The sequence below is a fragment of the Ochotona princeps genome, chromosome 5 (genome assembly GCF_030435755.1).
Source record: "Ochotona princeps isolate mOchPri1 chromosome 5, mOchPri1.hap1, whole genome shotgun sequence".
Classification (NCBI taxonomy): domain Eukaryota; kingdom Metazoa; phylum Chordata; class Mammalia; order Lagomorpha; family Ochotonidae; genus Ochotona; species Ochotona princeps.
The window spans coordinates 77,600,443-77,620,717 of NC_080836.1; the positions used below are offsets into that span (position 1 = coordinate 77,600,443).

The following is a 20,275-nucleotide window of genomic DNA, read 5'->3' on the forward strand; positions in this document are numbered from 1 at the left end:
AAGAGGACATCAAATGCCCGTTCTGTCTTCATCCTGAGGCATCGTCAGTCAGTCTACCTTCCTGCTACTGTGGCCCTAGGCAAAACACAGGTTTTTGAAAAGTAGAATAATAGATCTGTATTGAACACATTGGAAAGCAAATGTTATGCCCTCTTGCAATGTTTATTAAAAGACTCAAAAATAGAGCACATTGAAATTTCCTTTGGTCTAACACTGTAAGACCTCTACATTTCTAAATGATCTAAGAGGTAAATATCCACAGTTGAAACTCTTCCCAGTGTACAAATACTGAAATCAATTTTTTAGAAATAGTTTAATTGCAGAATGTAGCTCTGATATTAGATTTCAAAAGCCAGTGGTGCACTAATCTTATTCTGCCTTGGTATCCCTGCTATAAGTGGCAGTAGAAAAAGGCGAATTTTAGTTCTTCTGAGGTTTTACTAAGCCTCAGTGCATTCTTCATGAATATGAAGACAATGGTAGTTTTTGTTAAACAAGATGGAACACCTATGTACTTTGAAAGGGTTGTTCTTCCCTCTTCCTTGGTTCAGGACAGTTAATCTACTTCTGACTGAATGGATGATCTCGGTTGAGATGAATTGCAGCTGCTTGTGCCTTTTACATGCTAATTCTGTTCTTCCTCTTTACCCCTCCTGAATGTACGCTTAGCTTCCCGTGTTAGTAGCATGGGCCTAATAGAGAGGATTTTTTTCTGACCACTAAGCTGTCATTGAGCCTCAGATAACTCATTAATAGTGGGGGCAACCATTTATATTTTTAGTTATCAGTATGCTCTTCAGAAATGCTGTTAAACTTGAAGTTATAATTAGACTTGCTGAGGCAGTTAGAATCATTTCTCGGTTACATAGGTAACTACATATTCTGATGAAAGAGAAATGTTAAACTAAGAACTGGATACTCCCCTGTATGTTTCAATTTGGGTAGAACTCCTTCCCATTTGTCGTCCTGTATTCACATCCCTGGCTTGGAACCACCACTGTTGTTCTACCGCCAGGTCCTAGGGACTGCTTTACGTGCATGTGAGGGACACACAAATCTCTTTGCAGTGGTACTCTTTCCAATGCATTAATTCAAAGAAAAAACAGCCTATACTCAATATATAAAGGTAGCAAGCAATTCTGAAACACTTTAAATTAAACACTGGAGTCACTTGTGGTGGGAATTTCAGTCATGACCCATAATCATAATCTTTGATTGAATCTGGGCAGAACAATGGCAGGATTGCATTCTGGGAAACGTCATTAAATAGAAATGAAGATTTTTAAAATGCCTTCTGAGGGGATGATAGCAGTTCGTGAAAACAAAATTTAGAAACTGGAATACTGTAAGAATTAAGAAAAAGTTACTTTTTCTTGAGTCCATACTTCTGGCCTTCACATGAGGTCTTTCTAGCCTATGCAGGACTAGACAGGTTTAGACAGTTCTGAGAAAAATGACTTCTGAGTTTGTGGGCCAGATAATTGTGGATGGGAGATGGACTAGATTTTATCTACTCTGGTCCTTTTTAAAAAGTTTTCTATATGCAATGACTTGGATGTTCCAAGTGATTCTCTCCTAGAAGTTTGTAGAAGTAGGAACACAGGAAACTCCTGTGAACAATTGAGTTGACATGCCATCTTATCACAATAATGGACTGGATAACAAAAGTAAACTTAGAAAACTGGCTCAAACATCAAAGGTGGCTAAGGGCAGGGGGGAACGGGATGATGTCTGTGTGTTACTAACTCCAGTGAACAGCCTTCCCTATGGTCCTTTTTACCATCCTCAATCTTGAAAGGGTAACCAAATAGAGCCCCAGATGCTGTCCCTGAAGCACAGACAGTCCCACTGGTCGATCCAAGTACAGCTTTCTATCTCTACTGCCTAGTGTTCTGAGTACAGTCAACCCAAGGAATATGGAGTATGTATGTAGAACTCTTACCTTAGAAGGGTAAGTTGTTGGCAGCCATCATTCAAAGAGAAGCTGCTAGGTAATTTCAGGAATACTCTTGTCAGCCACTTCAGGAAGAACCCAAGTTGTGCATATGACTAGCAGTCTATGAAAGCCCAGGCGTGAGACAGTCGCACGTAACCTGAATATTACTGGGCATTCCTGTGGCTTATGAGAGCAAGATTTTTTCCCCTTCCATTTCTGCTGAGGCTAGGCTAGAAAATTATCCTGTCTCCCCATACAAATTTAATAATGGAATTGGGGAATGTCCCATGATTTTGCAAGAATGAGAGGTAACATTACAATTAGCCTCCAACTGGAGCAAACTACACAGTTCTTTGTGATTCATCATAGCACTTCGAGTGCTCAAATCTTAACTGTGCTTTGCTAGCTGTAGACAAGCTGGTCTGGTTCTAGTGCTATTTTCAACTACGAAAAATCCTCCCACCCTACTTATTCAAAAAGTAACCCCTAAACTGCATGCTATCATTTATCCACGTATAGAATTCTCACACTAGCAGGACATCCTAAACATAAACTTCAACTCCTTATTGACAGAATTATTCCTAGCTGTGATTTTCACAAACATTTATCTAGGTATTGCACTCAATAATGTCTGATATTTTCCACATATCAACACCTCAAATTTAGGCTATTAGAGAAGCACTTAAACTATTCAACGTGGTCCATACCATCTGTCTAAAGTTAGCTGGAAGGTGTCACATTTACAAACACACTGTGTGTGAGGGAAGTAACAATAGAAATTCCTTTCCACAAAGGCAGTAATGTTGCAAAATTGAATTCTCCAGCCATGGAAATGGCATAATTTCAGTCAAGCATTAAGGAGTTCGTCATCTGAGTGTCCAATAGCATCTGGGTTTGAAAGTGGATCCAAGTCGGCAAACAGACTGAACCAGGCTGACATGTCTTGGTTCCCGTTGTTTGAAGCTATTAGAAAACAACAGAACACAATAAGGAGTCATTTTTAAAATTAGTCATAATTTTGAAGTAGATGTTTTGAATAAAAAAGTAATAACTATTAGTTAACATTCTCTTCAGGATAAAACAATTCCCTTTAAGGATAATTTTGAAAAGCTAATGCACCTACCTTGTGTTTTTGTTACATACAGCTCTGAAAAAGGACCTGGGTTGAAAATGAAGATAGGTAATACAGTCGTCTTAGAAATGTGGGACTGGAGCTGTGGCATAGTAGTCAAAGCCATTGTCTGCAGCACCAGCATCCCATACAAGGATACTGGTTTGAGTTCCAGCTCCCTGCTAATGTGCTTGGGAAAGCAGCAGAGGATGGTCCAAGTGGTCAGATCTCTGCACCCTAGTGGGAGACCTGGAAGAAGCTCCTGGCTCCGGACTGTCCCAGCTCTGACCATTGCAGCCAAGTGGGAAATGAACCAGCGGATGGAAGATCTATCCTTGCCTCTCCGCAATTCTGCCTTTAAAATAAATCTTCAAAAAGAAAAATTAAGGCTTTCAACTAATGTTTAAAAATGAAAAATAACCTTTCTACCAAGTAAGAAATTACATTCCTACATGCAGTGGATAAAATCTGTATTTACTACAATCCCATTTCACTGTTAGTTTGGCTTTTCTCTCATCTTTCCCATATGCTTTTTGTGTTTTTGAACAGAAGTGACAAATCTTCCATCTGGTTTATTTCCCAAATGACTGCATCAGCCAGGACTATGCCATGTCAAAGTTAGGAGCCTGGAACTTGATCTGAGTCACCCACGTGGGTGACAGTGACTCAGGTATGTGCTTTAGCAGGAAACTGAAGTGGAGAAATCAGGACTTGAACAAGGCACCTTGGTGTGGGGTTTCTGTAATCCTGGGCAGCACCTTAACCACTGCACCAAACACCCAACTTCTATTAGCCAGATCCTTATCTCCCTTCTTACCCTTCCCTGGAGGTGGGAAACTTTCAGTAGCAATAGTCCATGTGTTGCTCTGTGACAAGACAAGGACATAGGCTCAGCAGCATCAGCTTGTGCTGTGGCACAGAGTAAGTCATCCCAGAGCCTGGGAAGGCCCCTGGGGGTCTGGGACTAAAACAAGACAACCTGAACTGGAGGGATGGACTTGCCAGGTGGAGCCGAAGGCAGGCCCACCCTGAAGAGTTCAACAACTCACGGTCTCAGAGAGCAAACTCCACTTCCCAGGCTTTCTTGGCTCCAGCCCTCAGCCAGACATCCCTCAACACCAAGGGGCAGGCTGAGGTTTGGGCTCAAGGACCAGGGCAAAGTGAAACGGCAGAGCTGGTGTCTAGTGTTGCTTGTGGGTGCCCGGAAATAGAGGAACCAAAACCCACAAGTTCTGGCCTTGGGTCCTGGGTGATACCAATGGGTGATCCTGGACAAGTCACTGAACGTCAGGGGCTCTTGTTTCCTTGCCTGTAAAGCAATGACCATGTGACTATTAAACCAGGATACCTGAGAATAAAAAGGGAAGTTTGAAGCCAGCTGCATAGAGGTGTCCAGTGTTCACCTCCTCCTCCACAGTGAAAAACACAAAGAACAAAAACAGCTGCATGTTGAGGCAAGTGCCCATGAGAGAACTGTGTAGCCAGCATAGTCCTATAGGACACAGACTGGGGGTGCCAACTCAGGAGCCTAGTGCACAGGCAACCATAACCCAGATCCACAGTGGGGGCATTAATTCCCCGGGGTGAAAATGAGGTCCCTGGAAGCCTATGGGCACAGCCACCTGGTACAGGCCGCAGAGCTGGAGCCTAGTGGGGAAGGCACCTGCAGAGTTTCCAGCAGACCCTAGGGCAGCCCAGCTTCCCATCAGCTTGGGCAGCCAGGATAAAGTGTACAACCATTGGAGAGTAGGGTGCCAAAGTGAATACAGTACTATACTTTGGTTTTCAAGGCCAAAAGACATCACTAAGCAAATCCTTATGGTCCATGCCCTCTGGCTTGTGCCTGTGGATGGAACATCTAGACTTGCTACAATGCCAGGCGGAAACTGGCTCATTGTACATATGGCCACCAGCACTGCCTGTTTGGTTACAGTGGCCTGAGGGTGCAAGTCCATGGCAGCAGCAGGGGGTCCACAGCAAACATGGGGGTCAGCCCTATTGCTTGCAGCCCTGAACTTGGCAGGCTGCATGTTTCCCACTGTTGACCTTTGTCAGATATGTAAGTTGCGAATATTTTCTCAGATCGAGGAAAAATGATTCTAAAGTTACATGGAAACATGAGACCCCATATAGCTGAAGCAATCTTAATAAATTCTGAGGCCAGATTTCAACACATACTACAGGGCTGTTATAATCGAAACAGTGTGGTAGTGGCACAAAAACAGGTGGGTTAAATGGACTAGAGTAGAAACTCCAGAGGGCCCCAGCATGACAAACTCAATTGGCTAATCCTCTCACTAGAAACACCAGGGTCCCATATGGCCTCCAATTTGTGCCCCAACTCTTCTACTTCCTATCCAGCTCCTTGTTTATGTACCTAGGAAAGCATTGGAGGATGGGCCAAAGCCTTGGGACTCTGCAACCACATGGGAGAGCTAGAACAAACTCTAGACTTGGGATCGGCTTAGCTGTGGCCATTGTGGCCTCTTGATGAGTAAACCAGCAGATAGGAGACCTTTCTGACTGCAAATCATCTCTGTAAATCTACCTTTCAATAAAACTAAATAAACCTTAAAAAATAGAAACTCTAGAAATTAATTCTCTCATCTACAACCAGCTAATCTTTGATAGATGAGCTACAGTCACACCCTGGAGAAAGGACAGTCCCTTCAACAAATAGTGTTGGGGAAATTGGATGTCTATATACACAGCATGAAACAAGACCCTACCCTTACTGCTTTTACAACAACCAACTCACAATAGAACAAGAATCTAAACCTGGGCCTCAGGGCTTGGATGGACAGACTTCCCAGCAGTGTGGTAGCTGCTGGGGACATCTGAGACCAGTCAGACTCCATGCTTCACGCCCTAGCCCCAGCCACTGCTGCCAAACGGTGGGTGCTTACCTGGGCCTGAGAGTTTTCTCCCTTCACAGCAAATACAATGAGGGGAACTCAGCAGCCGGAATCCCTGGTCCACCCACTGCCGCCATTTTGAGAGCCAGGTGAGTTTGTCCTCGGGGCTTGGATGTAGGACCTCCTGTCAGTGTGGCGGCTGAGGGGGCATGTGAGCAAGGTTGGACTCAATGCTTGTGGCCCTAGCCCCAGCCGCTGCTGCCAAGTGGTGGACAATTCAGCCCAGCACCAAGCAGCGCTGGGCTCCGCCAGCTGGCTACCCAGCAGCAAGCGCTAGGCTCTTGAGGGGGTAGAATTACTGCCTAGGGACATCCATGGATAAGGCCACTGTACATGGATGTCAGGAATGAATCCTGAGGGACTCCCAATGACAGGGCCACTGTACTTGCAGGTAAGTGGGAATGATACCTGGTGGTTTGGGAGGGAGAGACTGGAAGATCTGTATGGGTCAGACTGATACACCAGCCAACGTGGGAGTCCTGAGTAGGGCTTGTTAGCATGGAACATGCTGACCACCACACTGAACTCCCCTATGGGTCACAGCTCCTGCTGGTGAACATGTGGTCCAGCCCTTGGGGTCAGGCTAGCTGGCCAGGGTAGCTCCAACTGATGGCAAATGAGTGGGTTGGTTTTGGAAGGTGGCAGACCAGGCAGGGCCAAGCAAACTTTAGGTCACTGGCAAGTGCAGAAACCAAACTGAAGTGCAGGTCATGCTGGGCTTGACTGTCACACCTACTGGCTTGCATGAGCCAGGGATGAGCTAAGAGGATGCCCTGGCTGGGTTGTGAGTTCCACTGGTGAATGTGAAGGCCAGAATGTGGGGCTGCTGTCTGGTCTGGACATGGCTGCAGCATCCCTCAGCACAAATGTGAACTGGGTCTATGGTGCGTTGGGCTGAGCTAGACTCCAGCACCAACTTCTGATCCTGAGAATCAAGGTAGGTAAAAGACAGGCTAGGCTAGGTCTCGGCTTCTGCTGAGCCATTTGTGAGCAGTGTCTGGGTGTGGATCACGCTTGGCAGAGCTGTAACACCCAACAGTAAAAAGTGGAATGGGTGAAGGCCAATCAGGAAAGGCTACTGTTCCTGCTAGGAAAGGAAGTGGACTAAGTAGGGCTGGCCCATGAACCCACCAGTATGCACGAGATCTGGCATTGGGAGAGTTTTGATGGAGGAGCTTGGGAAACTCCCCTGTCAGGTCACAGTCCCTGCAGGTAAGTGAAAGAACCACGATTGGGAACCAGACCAGGCCAGGGAATGGTACCCACAAGCATGTATTTGGCACAGGCCGGAGGCCAACCAGGCTGGGCCAGTTCATATCACCCACTGGTGAATCCAAGCACCAGAATGGTGTGTGGGTCAGGACAGGTTGGGTCATAACAACCCAGGTCACATGAGGGCCAGGACTGGAGCTGGCTGGGCTAGGCTAGGCTGCAGCCCCCATCAGTATAAGCTGCAATTGAGGGTGGGCTGGGCTAGGCCCAGTTAGGACCGGCTACAGCACCCAAATGCTGAGGTGAGGCAGGCCATGCTAGGCTGGGCTGCAGCGCCCAACCGACACATGTGAGATCCGGGGGAGAGCAGGACTATGAGGAGAATTCCCTGATGGATTACTACTACTGGAAAGCATGAATTGGAATGGGGGCAAATCAGGCTGGGCAGGGCTACAATACCTGTTGTACTCATGTGAGCTGTATTAGGGAAAAGCTAAGTTGGGTTGACTGTTCCTTCTTGTGTATGCGTAAGTCAGAATGGGTGTGGGTTGGCTGGACTTTGCCGCAGCATCAGCTGGCAAATGCTGGCACAGGGGGTAAATTCTGTCAAACTGCAGAACCACCTGTAGAATACAAGATCTGGGAGTGAGCCCATTAAGGAAATAGTGGGCACCTCCCTCTTGGGTTGCCACTCTGATTGGTGAGCATGAGAACCAGGACTGGGGCAGGCATGGCTAGACAGAGTGATACCCACTGGCACGTGTGTGTGGGCTAGATAATGGGGTTGGTTGGGCTGTACTAGGCATCAGTGCCCACTGACATGAGAGCTGAATGGGATGTGGGGCAGACTGGACCATTCTGCTGTACATACTGGCAAGCACAGGAACCAGGGCAGGGGATGGGCCTGGTTGGGGTTATTGCAGGTCACTGACTAGGCAGCCACTCCCACTGGCGTATGTGAAGACCAAGTGTGTGGTGAGCAGGACTGGGCTGGGCTGCAACACCTATTGGTTGCAGAAAGGGTTGAAGGCAGAATTGACCCAGCAATTGCAACTACCAGCACGTGCATGAGCTGATTGGGGCAACAGACTGTGTCGAACCCTGTATTGCAAGGCACACACAAGAATCAGGTATGGGCCTCTCCCCAGCCCCCCTGCCCCAGCATGGTGGCCTAGCAGTAAACTCCTTGCCTTGCATGCACCGGGATCCCATATGGTGCCAGTTCTAGCTCCCTGCTTGAGGCCTGGTAGAGCAGTCAAGGATGGCCTAAAGCCTTGGGACCAGGCATCCACATGGGAGACCGAATAAACACTGGGTTCCTGGCTTCAGCTCAGCTCCAGCTGTTATGGTCACTTTGGGAGTGAATCAGACGGAAGATCTTCCTCTGTCTCTCCTCCTCCTCTGTATATTTGACTTTCCAATAAAAATCTTTTTAAAAAATCAGGTCTTGGATCACCTCAGATGAGATTTCTTTGGGGATCCCCCCAGCTTAATAGCTTGACTCAGAGCCCCAACCTTGGAGAGAACTGCAGATTCCATGGTCTGATCATGCAGTGCATGTGTCAGAGCTCGGCCTCCACAACAGCTTAGATGGAGCAGTGGACAACATACCCAGATGTAGAGGGAGGATATGGCAGTACACTGGAGTCTGCAAAGAACACCTAGTATCACAAGAGAAGACTGAACAAATTGATCAACTACCCCAGCCAAGTGTTGGCAGTGAATATCTGGGCAAATGGAGACTAAGTTGGACTATGTCAATCAGTGGATTGTGGGGAGATTTCATTGTGCTTGGAGTGGCGAGATCAGCAGTAAGTCAGAACTATCGAACTATTAAAACTTCTTGAGCAGGCCGCTCAGAGCATGTCCCACATCAGGACCCTGGGGTGGTGTCAGGTAGCTGGACCCAGGGTGCAGAGGCGTTTGGGAGGCTGGGTGTGGCTTTTCCCCTTTCTCCCTCTTCCCCCAGATACAGGAAGAAAACAAAGAATGTGGAAATACTGATCTCACCCACCTTCCTATAGTCCTTGACCCTTACCATCCTAATCAACTATATTAAAAATCACCAAAAAAACTGTTTTAAAATTAAAAAATGTATAAACCTATACTCCCAATACTATCAAGACAATGGTTTAGATAAGAACCCACAGGCAAAAAAAAGCACAAATCGTCAAATGGGATTACATCCAACTAAGAAGCTTCTGCACTGTGAAGGCTACAGTGAAGAGATAACTGACAGAATGAAAGAAAACAGCTTCAAAGTACACATCTGATTAAGTATTACTGTCCAGATTATAAGAAGCTCAAGAAATTCAACAACAAAACAATCCAGTTAAGAAATGGGCTGGGCCCAGCGCGACAGTGCAGTAGTTAAAGTCCTCGCCTTGTACACGCTGGGATCCCATATGGGCACCGGTTCTAATCCTGGAGGCCCTGCCTCCCATCCAGCTCCCTGCTTGTGGCCTGGGAAAGCGGTCGAGGACGGCCCAGAGCCTTGGGACCCTGCATCTGTGTGGGAGACCCGGAAGAAACTCCTGGCTCCTAGCTTCAGATCAGCTCAGCTCCGGCTGTTGCAGCCACTTGGAGAGTGAGCCATCGGACGGAAGATCTTCCTCTCTCTCTCTCTTCTTCTCTGTATATCCTCCTTTCCAATAAAAATAATAAATATTAAAAAAAAGAAATGGGCCAAGAATACCTACAGGCATTTCTCAAAATACGACATTTAAGTGGCCAGCAGACGTGAGAAAATGCTCAGGATGGATGCAAATAAAACCACAATGAAATTTCACTTCATTCCCAGTAGGATGGCTATCACCCAAAAATAAAACAATGTGAGGAACTAGGTACTCCAATCCACTGCTGAGGGGAATATAAACTAGTACATCCGTAAGGGAGGATAGTATGGGCTCAGAGACCTGGACATAGATCTACCATATGACTCAGTTATCTCACTCCTGGGAATTTACCCAGAGTAAATGAAGTCAATGTAAAAGTTATCTGTACCCCCATGCCTCTAGCAATGAAGTCACATTAGCTAATTATGGAATCGGCCCAGATGCCTACCAGCTGATGATTGGATAAGGAAGCTGGTATTTACATGATAGAATATTACTCAGCCACCAAAAAAAAAGAATAAAATTCTTCCTTTTACAACGAAATGGATACAAGTGGAGCCCATTGGGCTCCATGAGATAATCCAGACCCCAAAAGAAACTGTGTGATCTGATTCATGGTAGCTAATATATAGACTATAAACAAAAAGTTACCATATGGGCCCAGCGGCATGGCCTAGCGGCTAAAGTCCTCGCCTTGAAAGCCCCGGGATCCCATATGGGCGCCGGTTCTAATCCAGGCAGCTCCACTTCCCATCCAGCTCCCTGCTTGTGGCCTGGGGAAGCAGTCGAGGACGGCCCAAGGCTTTGGGACCCTGCACCCGCGTGGGAGACCTGGAAGAGGTTTCAGGTTCCCGGCATCGGATCGGCGCATACCGGCCCATTGTGGCTCACTTGGGGAGTGAAACATCGGATGGAAGATCTTCCTCTCTGTCTCTCCTCCTCTCTGTATATCCGGCTTTCCAATAACAATAAAATCTTTAAAAAAAAAAAAGTTACCATATGATCAAAATTGACAACTTATGATTTGGTTATTTATAACCCTTTTACATATTCCTGTGGAACAGTAGTTTTGGTGTCTTATTTGTAGAACTCTTAAGTAGTGAAGTTGTGTTTATAAAGTATCACAGGACTGGCACGGTGGCATGGCAAAGTAAGGTGCTGCCTGTAACACTGGCGACATGAGCCCCAAATTACATAAATGCTGGGGCCTTGCCACCCATATGGCAGACCCAGAGGAAGCTCCTGGCTCCTGGCTTCAGCTTGGTCCAGCCCTGGCTGTTGCAGTCATTTGTGGAGTGAACCAACTATATCTTCCTTTCTAACTCTGCCTCTCAAATAAATAAACCTTTTTAGAAAACAAACTTAATATAAAGCAAATAGATTTCATAGGTCAATTCTAGGAACATAACAATACTTTCCTTTTAAAATATATATTCACTTGAAGGCAGAGTTAGAGCAGCAGAGCATGCTTTCATTAGCTCATTCACTCCCCAAATGACTACAACAGCCAGGTTAAAGCCAGGGGCTTCATCTGTGTCTTGCCTGTGAGTGTTGTGGCCCAAATACCCACTGAGCCACAATACCAGCCTAGTAAATTTAAAGAATGTTTCATAGGGGGAGGGTTTGGGGAGGGGTGGGGGGAATCCCAGTACCTATAAAACTGTCACATAAGGTAATGTAATTAATTAAAAAAAAAAAGTTAAAGTAATCTACCTGCCACAGACTAGGCCAGCAGTTACAAAGGACTTTCAAACAGGTTGAAGAACCCTCAGATGAGTTGCTGTGGGAACTGCTTTCAAAACAAGAACCTTTCTTTGAATAGCAGCTCATTAAAAGTCGAGCTTTGTAATATATATAAAAAAGAATGTTTCATAAATGTGGTCTATGTATGGATAGCAAAAAGTGGTATCCCCATTCAGTGCAATATCATTCACTCTTAAGAAAAACCTGTCATACTCTATACGGTGGCCCTGGCGGACACTATGCCAGATGAAAGAAGCCACAGACAAAAAAGCAGATGCTGCATCCCTTCATTATTATGAGGCATCTAAAGTAATCAAGATCATGGGAAGGTAGAATAGTGGCTACATGGGCTGAGAGGAGGGGGTAAGAGGAAGTGGGTTAATGGGTACAGAAGTTCAGATTTACAAGATGAAAAGGTTCTGAAGATGTGTGTTGTAGCAGTGTGAACATACTAACCACTACTGAACGGTACACTTAAAATAGTAACCATCCTTAAGTGTCTGACTGTACTCTAACAGGTACACTACCCTGAAAAAACATCTTCCATCTCAAATGGTACCCATCACCAACGGACCTTAACACAAAATAACAAAGAAGATTGCAGCGTAGAATTTAGTATACTAAGACAAGCTCATAATTTCTATCCAGTGCTTTCCATGGTGAGAAATAGCCAGACATAACTTCTTTTTAATAGAGAGAAACCTTGTACCTGATGATTCAAGCAAGCAGCTGAGCCATCCTCTGGTGCTTTCACAAGTGTATTAGCTGGGAGCTAGGTCCTGGACTGGTACCCATAAGGAATGTTGGCACTGCAGGTGGTAGCTTTTACCCACTACATCACAGTTCTGGCACCTAGGTATTGTTTTAGTAAAAACCCATTTTTAAAATACTTCTGGACAATATAAGTGAACATTATAAAGTGATCCTCTTCTGAATTAACTTTAAATGACTTTTATAAAGAAATATGGGAGCTGGCATTGTGACATACTAGGTCAAGCCACCGCCTATGGTGCTGGCATCCCAGTTCAAGTCCCAGTTGCTCCACTTTATGATCTAGTTCCCTGTTAATGTACCTGGGAAATCAGAAGATGGCCCAAGTGCTTGAGCCCCTGAACCCACTTGGGAAGCCCAGAAGAAGCTCTCTACTGTTGGCCACATCCTGGCCCAGCCCTGGCAGTTAGGGCCATCTGGGAAGGGAACCAGTAGGTGGAAGATAGACCTTTTTTCCTCTCTCTCCCTCCTTTTCTCTAACTTTCAAATAAGTAAATATTAGAAGAACAAACATGGGGGCCAGTGCTGTGGTACAGCTAGTTAAGCCACAGCTTGCAATGCCAGAAACCCATATAGTATCATTCGCAATCCTGGCTGGTCTACTTCTGATCCAGCTCCCTAACATGCCTGTGAAAGCAGTGGAAGATGGCCCAAGTACCTGGGCCTCTACTACCCATGTGGGAGACCCAGATGGAATTCCAGACCTGACTTTGGCCTGGCCTAGCCCTGCTGTTGCAGACATTTGGATGCAGCAAATTGGAGATCTTTATTTCTTTCTCTGTTGCTCTGCCTTTCAAATAAATTCTTAGATATATACATACATATATGCAGTAAACAAATACTTACACTTTGTTGATTTCTTTGGACTCTGTGAAGGCACGGGCTGGTTATCCATGTGCAGAGGAGGAAGTTCTGATTCCCCTTGGGAGAGCCAGCCTTGGTGGAGGGAGGAAGATTATCCATTGTTAAGTAAGAAGCAGCACCAGGAAAACAAGAAAATGTAAAAATATCTAAGTCCTTTGGTCTCTGTGCCAAGTTGAGTCTCTATAGTATTCAGATATAAAACAATGTAAACTTGTCTCCATTTATGTATCTTATCCCAGCGAGAGATTAGACATACATTGGTGCAGTCCCGCCTTTGCTGCTAAGTTAGCTTCCTCCAACGTGAACCCTGAGAAAGCAGATGAGGGCTCAAGTATTTGGGTCACTGCCACCCATGTGGGAGACCTTGAATGAGTCTCAGGCATTTGGCTATGGCATGGCTCAGCCCTGGCTATTGCTGGCAACTGGGGATGAACCAGAAGACAGGTCTCTTCCTCCAAGTTTTGGCCTTTCAAACAAAATGAAACTTCAACCATCTTGGAAAACAAAACAATTACAAATGGAAACATAGAAGGAAACGGTCTAAAGCTGAGAATTAAAGTGTGGAGACCTGTAAGCATGTGCAATCCTAGATCTGGAAATTTATCTCAAGGAAATAATTCAACCAAGTAAAAACGCCAATGCATGATTACGATTAAAGCAGCATTTTCCAGGGCCCTGCTTGATGGTTCCGTGGCTAAACCCTGCCTTGTATGTGCCAGCATCCCATATGGACGCCAGTTCATGTCCCGCCTGCTCTACTTCCCTTCCAGCTCCCTGCTTGTGGCCTCGGAAAAGCAGTGGGGGAGAGCCCAAAGCCATGGGGCCCTACACCTGCATGGGATACCCAGAAGAAGCTCCTATCTTCTGGCTTCAGACTGGCTCAACTCTGGCTATTACAGCCACCTGGGGAGTCACTTAGAATGAGTTAGCAAATGGGAGATTTCTGTCTCTCCTCTCTGTAATCTGTCTTTCCAATAAAAATAATTTAAAAGCAGCTAACAATGAACAAATAGAAATAACAAAGAAGGAAGAGTTGGGTGTGCGCATGATGAAACAGCCAAACTCTCAAGGGCAGCTCACCTCCGCCCATATCCAGGACAAAAGAAGATGGTCCTACGGCAGGAGACGGGGCTCAGGTTGCAGTTTCTGCTGCTGGGCTGTCCGGCAGCCTTCAGCAAACCACTGCAACACTGCCTTGCAACCTGCCTCAGCAGTTAGCAAGAAATATCCTTCAGGCAGGGACCCAAGTGGTGACAGAATGCTCTCGATACTATACTGCCAAAAAGTAAGAAGAGCCCAGTGCTACTGGACATGTGGCAAATTAAGAAAAAAGTGGACAGTGAATCCATTTGTAAACCTTTTTAGCCATGGCATCATTGATATGCCATCTGAGAATAAATGTTTTCAGGGCCAGGGCTGTGGTTCAGCACACTAAGCCACTGTCTGCAACATCAGCATCCCATGTGGGCACCAGTTCAAGCTCCAGCTGCTCTGACTCAGTTGGCTTCTGACCCAGCTCATGCTAATGTCCTGAGGAAACAGCTGAAAGTGGCTCAAGCACTTGGATTCCTGTCCGTGGACGGGAGAGCTCTCTCTTCCTTCCTCCCTCCCTTTCTCTGTAACTCTGTCATATAATTTTTTTTTTAAAAAGTAAGTTTTCTAAAATTTCACTTATAGCACAACACTTGCATGATCCTAACTGGAGTACCTCTTTATTAAATAATACTGTCCATTATTTTAAATTGTCCAGCAAATCTGGCTGGTGGTTTAAGTGAGATCTTTGTACAGAGCTAGCCATGTGCCGCTGTGACGGAAGCCAAGCATGACCGCTGGCACGCTCACAGAAAAGGTCTGCAATCAACTCGGTATCTTGGTAAGCAAGGATGTGAGAGCCGAGAGACTCCCACCCCGGTGTCCTCCCACAGTCCTCGCCCACAGGCTTCCCTGGAGCCAGCCACGGCAGATGGTCTCTCCAACTCTGAACACACAGGAAGGGAACACAGATTCGCTTGCTCGAGGCAGGGTGATCAGGCGGGCGGACATGTTCTGCCCCTGACACTCGGGAGAAAAACATGGGTGTCGTGAGAGGTGGCAGCAGCAGGCAGCTCTTATTTCAGGCTGAGTCATTGCATTTGATTTTTTTCTCCCCGTCAATTGATGTAACAGCAATTTTATCTAGTAGTACTGAAGCTAAAATTGACCTTGTTGATCCCAGCACTAACAAGCACACATTTCTGCCCCACAAGGGTAAGTAACGCTCGTACATCCCAGTGTCTCATAGGTACTTACTGCTCAACGCCCCAGCAGCATGAAGGCCCAGGTCGAAGAGCTGTGAGGGAAGGAACTGCGCTGAGCGGGCAAGCGGCTCAGACCCCACAGAGGACTCCGGGGCGGCAAGAGAGGCAGCCTGGCACTCCGGGCCGAGTTCCCCCAGGCTCAGAGAACCAGGACTCGGGAGGCTGTTCAGAAAGGAGAATTCCTTCTCAAAATCTTCTCCTTCCATGGAATCCGTGGGTAAATCTTTTGCAGCTGTTGAGTAAAATTAAAACCAGAAAGGGTTTTTGATTTTTAAAGGAACAAGAGTAGAATGTAGGACAAATGTTTGTTTTTGTACTCTATTAACATACTTGTTAATGAACTGATTAGAAACTTATGTGCACATTATTGCTAGCTGGACAGGATTTAGGTCAAAATGGTGTATTTCACAGTGAAGATACAGTATTTGTGAAGATCTGCTTACAAAACAGTGAACAGAAATGACAGAGATGCCATATAACTCAGAAAAAAAAAGAGTCCAAGAGAAGCAAAGGTGTAAAAGATTTAAACAGCCTAAACAATAAGTAGCTATTTGGAACAGTCACAAAACCTGACAGCAGAAACCAAACCTTCTCAAGCATTCATTGAGAATTTACTAAAAATCAGCAATTCAAAGGCACCAAAAAATCTGAGTTCTTTAAATAGAATTATCAACATGACCCGATTACAGTGTAAGAAACTAGTAACAAGAATGAAGTAAAAATCTACAAAGGCTTTGTACTCAAATTCTTAGTGGAAAAGTGAACAGGTATTCTGAAATGTAATATTATGTTTCATATTGCCATTTCATATCATAATTCCTGGGATACTTAAATAGCAATGACTGGAGAGAAAAATATGATGCTAGAATGCCATCAACAATAAAAAGACATGGGCTTCTGGCAAGACAGGACAGGAAGCTCCATGAACCTGTACCCTTAAGTAACAGATGAAATTTACATTTTTTTAAAATTAATTACATTATATTATGTGACACAGTTTTATAGGTACTGGGATTCCCCCCACCCCTCTCCAAACACTACCCCCCATGGTGGATTCCTCCACCTTGTTGCATAACCACAGTTCAAGTTCAGTTGAGATTCTTTCATTGCAAGCATATACAAAGCATAGAGTCCAGCATCTTATTGTCCAGATAAGTTCAGCGGCTTCTTGGGGAGACCATCTCAGAGTATCATCCCGATCAATTAAAAGCCCCAACATAACAACAGCAACAATTTATAACGTTATGGAATTAATTGACATAGTATTGAGTAACCAATAATCCCAAAAGGTTAGATACCACATGTTTGCCTTAATTTAAGATCAAATAATGTCAATATGAAAAATAGTACCTGTAAAATGTAATATTATCTCAACCTCAAACAGCTTATCTCACATGCAATAAGATATTGTGAAGTAACCAATGAACCATCAATGTGAGTCAGACTGCTTATGATCTACATCAAAGAAATCTACATTTTAAAGTAAACATTTGAAATCTCTGGAAGTGGCCCCAGTGACATATAGTGTAAGAAGAAACATTTACCACAGAATCTACTGGAATTCGGTAGAAATGGTGAGAGTCTGTGATATTTGGACTGAACATCTCCTTTCATTCCCCGACTCCCCGAGCTGGGGCAGTCAGGGACAAGGGGCTCCCTCTCCAGTTTGCACGGAGCCCAGGAGCGGCTCCCCACCAGGGTCTCACATCCTTTCCCCAGCAACCCCAGTGACTGCAGTGAAAGAGGCTCTAAGAAGGGTTGAGCGCTACTCCTCAGGATACCTGCTCCCTGAGGCAGAGTGTCTCAGCCCAGCTTCCTGCTAATGCACCTGTGAGGCAGTAGGTGAGGACCATGACCCAAGTGCTTTGGGCCCTGACACCCATGCGGGAGAGCTGGACTGCATTCCTGGCTTCATGCCCAGCTCTAGCTGTTGTGAGCATATGGAGAGTGAAACAGCAAATGGGAGATTGAAATATTTATTCAATTTTTTGACACACAAAGTTTAAAAACAGACTTGGCCTAGCGGCCAAAGTCCCCACCTTGAATGCACCAGGATCCCATATGGGTGCCGGTTCTAATCCCGGAACAGCCCCACTTGCCATCCAGCTCCCTGCTTGTAGCCTGGGAAAGCAATTGAGGATGTCCCAAAGCCTTGAGACCCTGCACCTGTGTGGGAGTCCTGGGAAGAGGCTCCTGGCTTTGGATTGGCACAGCTCCGGCCATTGCAGTCACTTGAGGAATGAATCAGCAGACAGAAGAGCTTCCTCTGTTTCTCCTCCTCTCTGTATATCTTATTGCACCAAAAATAAATAAATCTTTAAAAAAGGAGAGACTCCCTGACCTCCCATCACCATGGGATGGAATGTGGGTATGGTAAACTGAGGATTCTAGGCCCCAATCATGTGACCCTGCCTGTAAAGTGTAGTTTCAAGGAAATGAGGCAAGAAGGCGTAAGTACACTGTCACCTGTCTTCATCGAGGACTCGGCTCCTGGGGCAAAAACACCACTCTTAGAAAAGCATGCCACTGCCTCTGCTCCCAGCTCACATCCTGATTCAGAGACTGCGGAGAACATCAGACCACAGACAAACAGCTCCTGATCTCCCCGGGGAAGTGACCTCAGTTGTAACTGCATGTGGAGAACCTCTAGCCTAAGGAATGGTGATGGCGGAGAGAGGGCGGGTGTTTGGCCTCGTGGTTAAGGTGCATGTTGGGATGCCAGCATTCTGAATTAGAACATTTAGTTAGTCCTGGCTGTAGCTCTCAGCTCTTTCATAGGTAAGACGATTAGAAAGCACTGGAGGAAATGTCAGCACAGCCCTTCTGCCCCGGGATGCCGCTGAAACTCCCCCCGCTGCCATAGATTACATGCCAAATAATGACTTACAGACTATTACAATATCACAATAGTAAAATTCCCACGACTCACACTCCCAATCCCATCACATACCTGAAGCCACAAAACTTCCAAGAATTCCTACAAAGGCCAGAAATGGAGTAGTCAGCAAATTCCTGTAAATCCCACTCCTTTTGTGGATAACTCCACCCAAAGCACCATGGAAACCAAAAAGCAGCCTCCAGACTCTGTCTCCTTTAGTCTAAGGTGTCAAAAGGAATTCATAGTACTGACAGAATGGTACAGCAGGCCCAACAAGGCTCTCATCTCCAGATTTGAGAAGTCATTTCATGGCCAGTGTTTCCTCAGGGGAATTCCACGACTGGAGCAGAAGTAACCTGCACAGAACCCTGGGCCAACTGGAGCCCACCTGACCTACATAAATTCCTTAAAGAGCACAGCCTCACTGACTCACCAGGAACCCGAGCACAAGCTGATCATACACCTCTCAGCCCCAGTTTTCAATCTGTAAGAATTTTGCAGGCATTTAACCACTCAAACTTAATTTTTTTTAAAATATCAGGTTGTGGTGAGAAACAGTGAGGACATTCGGAGTTCCATTGGATATGTAGGTTAAACTATAGGCCAGCTAGTTTGGAAGAACCTGGGGGGGCTGTGGGAATCCAGCTGTGGGTCAGAACAATGTTCAGTGACCTTAGGATCTGTTCCTCCAAAAGAGTAAAACGTGAATCGCTTAAGTCCCAGAAACAATCTATGCTCCAGGGCAATGTGGAAAACAAGAGATGGATCAGCCAGAACCGAGTGTAGCTTAATGCTGGGTGTGGTCAGGAAAGACCTGTCGGGCAACCCTGCTAAGGCCACTCCCCTCCCAGGGGGACCCTGTGCAGATCCAAGCCTGGCTCCTGTTAGGAGTCCCCCAGACCAGGAGAGAGGGGAGCAAGATGAAGAAAAGCCAGCTCACATGTATGAAGAGATAAGTAAACCTTGGAAATCAGCACTGCTCAGTGGTGGGACGACTAGTACTCAAGGTACCGAAACAGATTATCTAAAATGAGGCAGGGAAACAAATATACATAACCCATATACTACAAAGAGAGCAGGCCACAAGAAGTCTAGGTGAGAGGCCAGCTGCCATATGTATCAGTTGAAGGCCTCACAGCAACCCTCACGAGGACCAACGACAGGTGACCAGCAGGTGCTGCCTCTTCCACAGACAGAAGCCAAACCAACCCAGAAATAGCTATACTTCTTCCAGGTGAGTGTGCAAGGAAGAACTCTGGATCCCAGCAAGAGGGATGCAGGAACCTGCAGGACACAGAAACCTGGCATGATACAAAGAAAAGAACAGAGAGCCAAATGGCAAACTCAATTCCCAGCCCCATGACAAAGGAAAATCCGTAAGGCAAGAGCCAGGGCAAAGTGGGAAAGCCTCAGCGGAGGATGGCCCAAGTCCTTGGATCCCTTGCAACCCATGTGGGAGACCCTGAAGAACCTCCTGGATCCTGGCTCTGGCTTGGTTCTTCTCTGGCCATAATGGCCACCTGGGGAGTAAGCCACCAAATAGAAGACCTGTCTCTGTATCCTCTGCTCTATGTAACTCTTTCAAATAAAAATTTTTGCATTAAAAAAACAGTCCCCTCTCCTACACTGTCCCACCTTACATAACAACCACCTTAAAATGGATCATTGAGGAGATCCACATTGTGGTCCAGTGAGTTAAACTGCTGTGTCTGACACTGGCATCCAGTACAGGTACTGCTACATGTCCCTGGCTGCTCTACTTCTGTTTTCCTGCAAAGGCACCTGAAAAAGCAGAAGGCGGCCCAAGTATCTGGGCCTATGCAACACACATGGGAGGCCCAGACAGCATGCCAGATTCCTGGCTTCTGCCTGGCCCCAGCCCCAACATGGGGGCCCTTTGGAGGAAGATTCTCGCTCTCTGAATCTTGTCTGT

At 46.0% G+C, this 20,275-nt stretch overlaps 1 protein-coding gene across 2 annotated transcripts in view; it reads right to left on the reverse strand.

The window, feature by feature from the left end:
* Positions 1-2,586: 2,586 nt before the first annotated feature.
* Positions 2,587-20,275, reverse strand: part of ICA1L (islet cell autoantigen 1 like) — a 68,006-nt gene continuing 50,317 nt past the window's right edge. For both annotated transcript variants that reach the window (XM_058664869.1, XM_058664868.1), the window contains exons 10-12: positions 15,457-15,696; positions 13,150-13,239; positions 2,587-2,899 (exon numbers count right to left, since the gene is read on the reverse strand). In XM_058664869.1, coding sequence (XP_058520852.1) covers positions 2,784-2,899; positions 13,150-13,239; positions 15,457-15,696 — 446 coding nt within the window. In that variant the 3' untranslated portion in view covers positions 2,587-2,783. The remainder of the gene's footprint in view (positions 2,900-13,149; positions 13,240-15,456; positions 15,697-20,275) is intronic.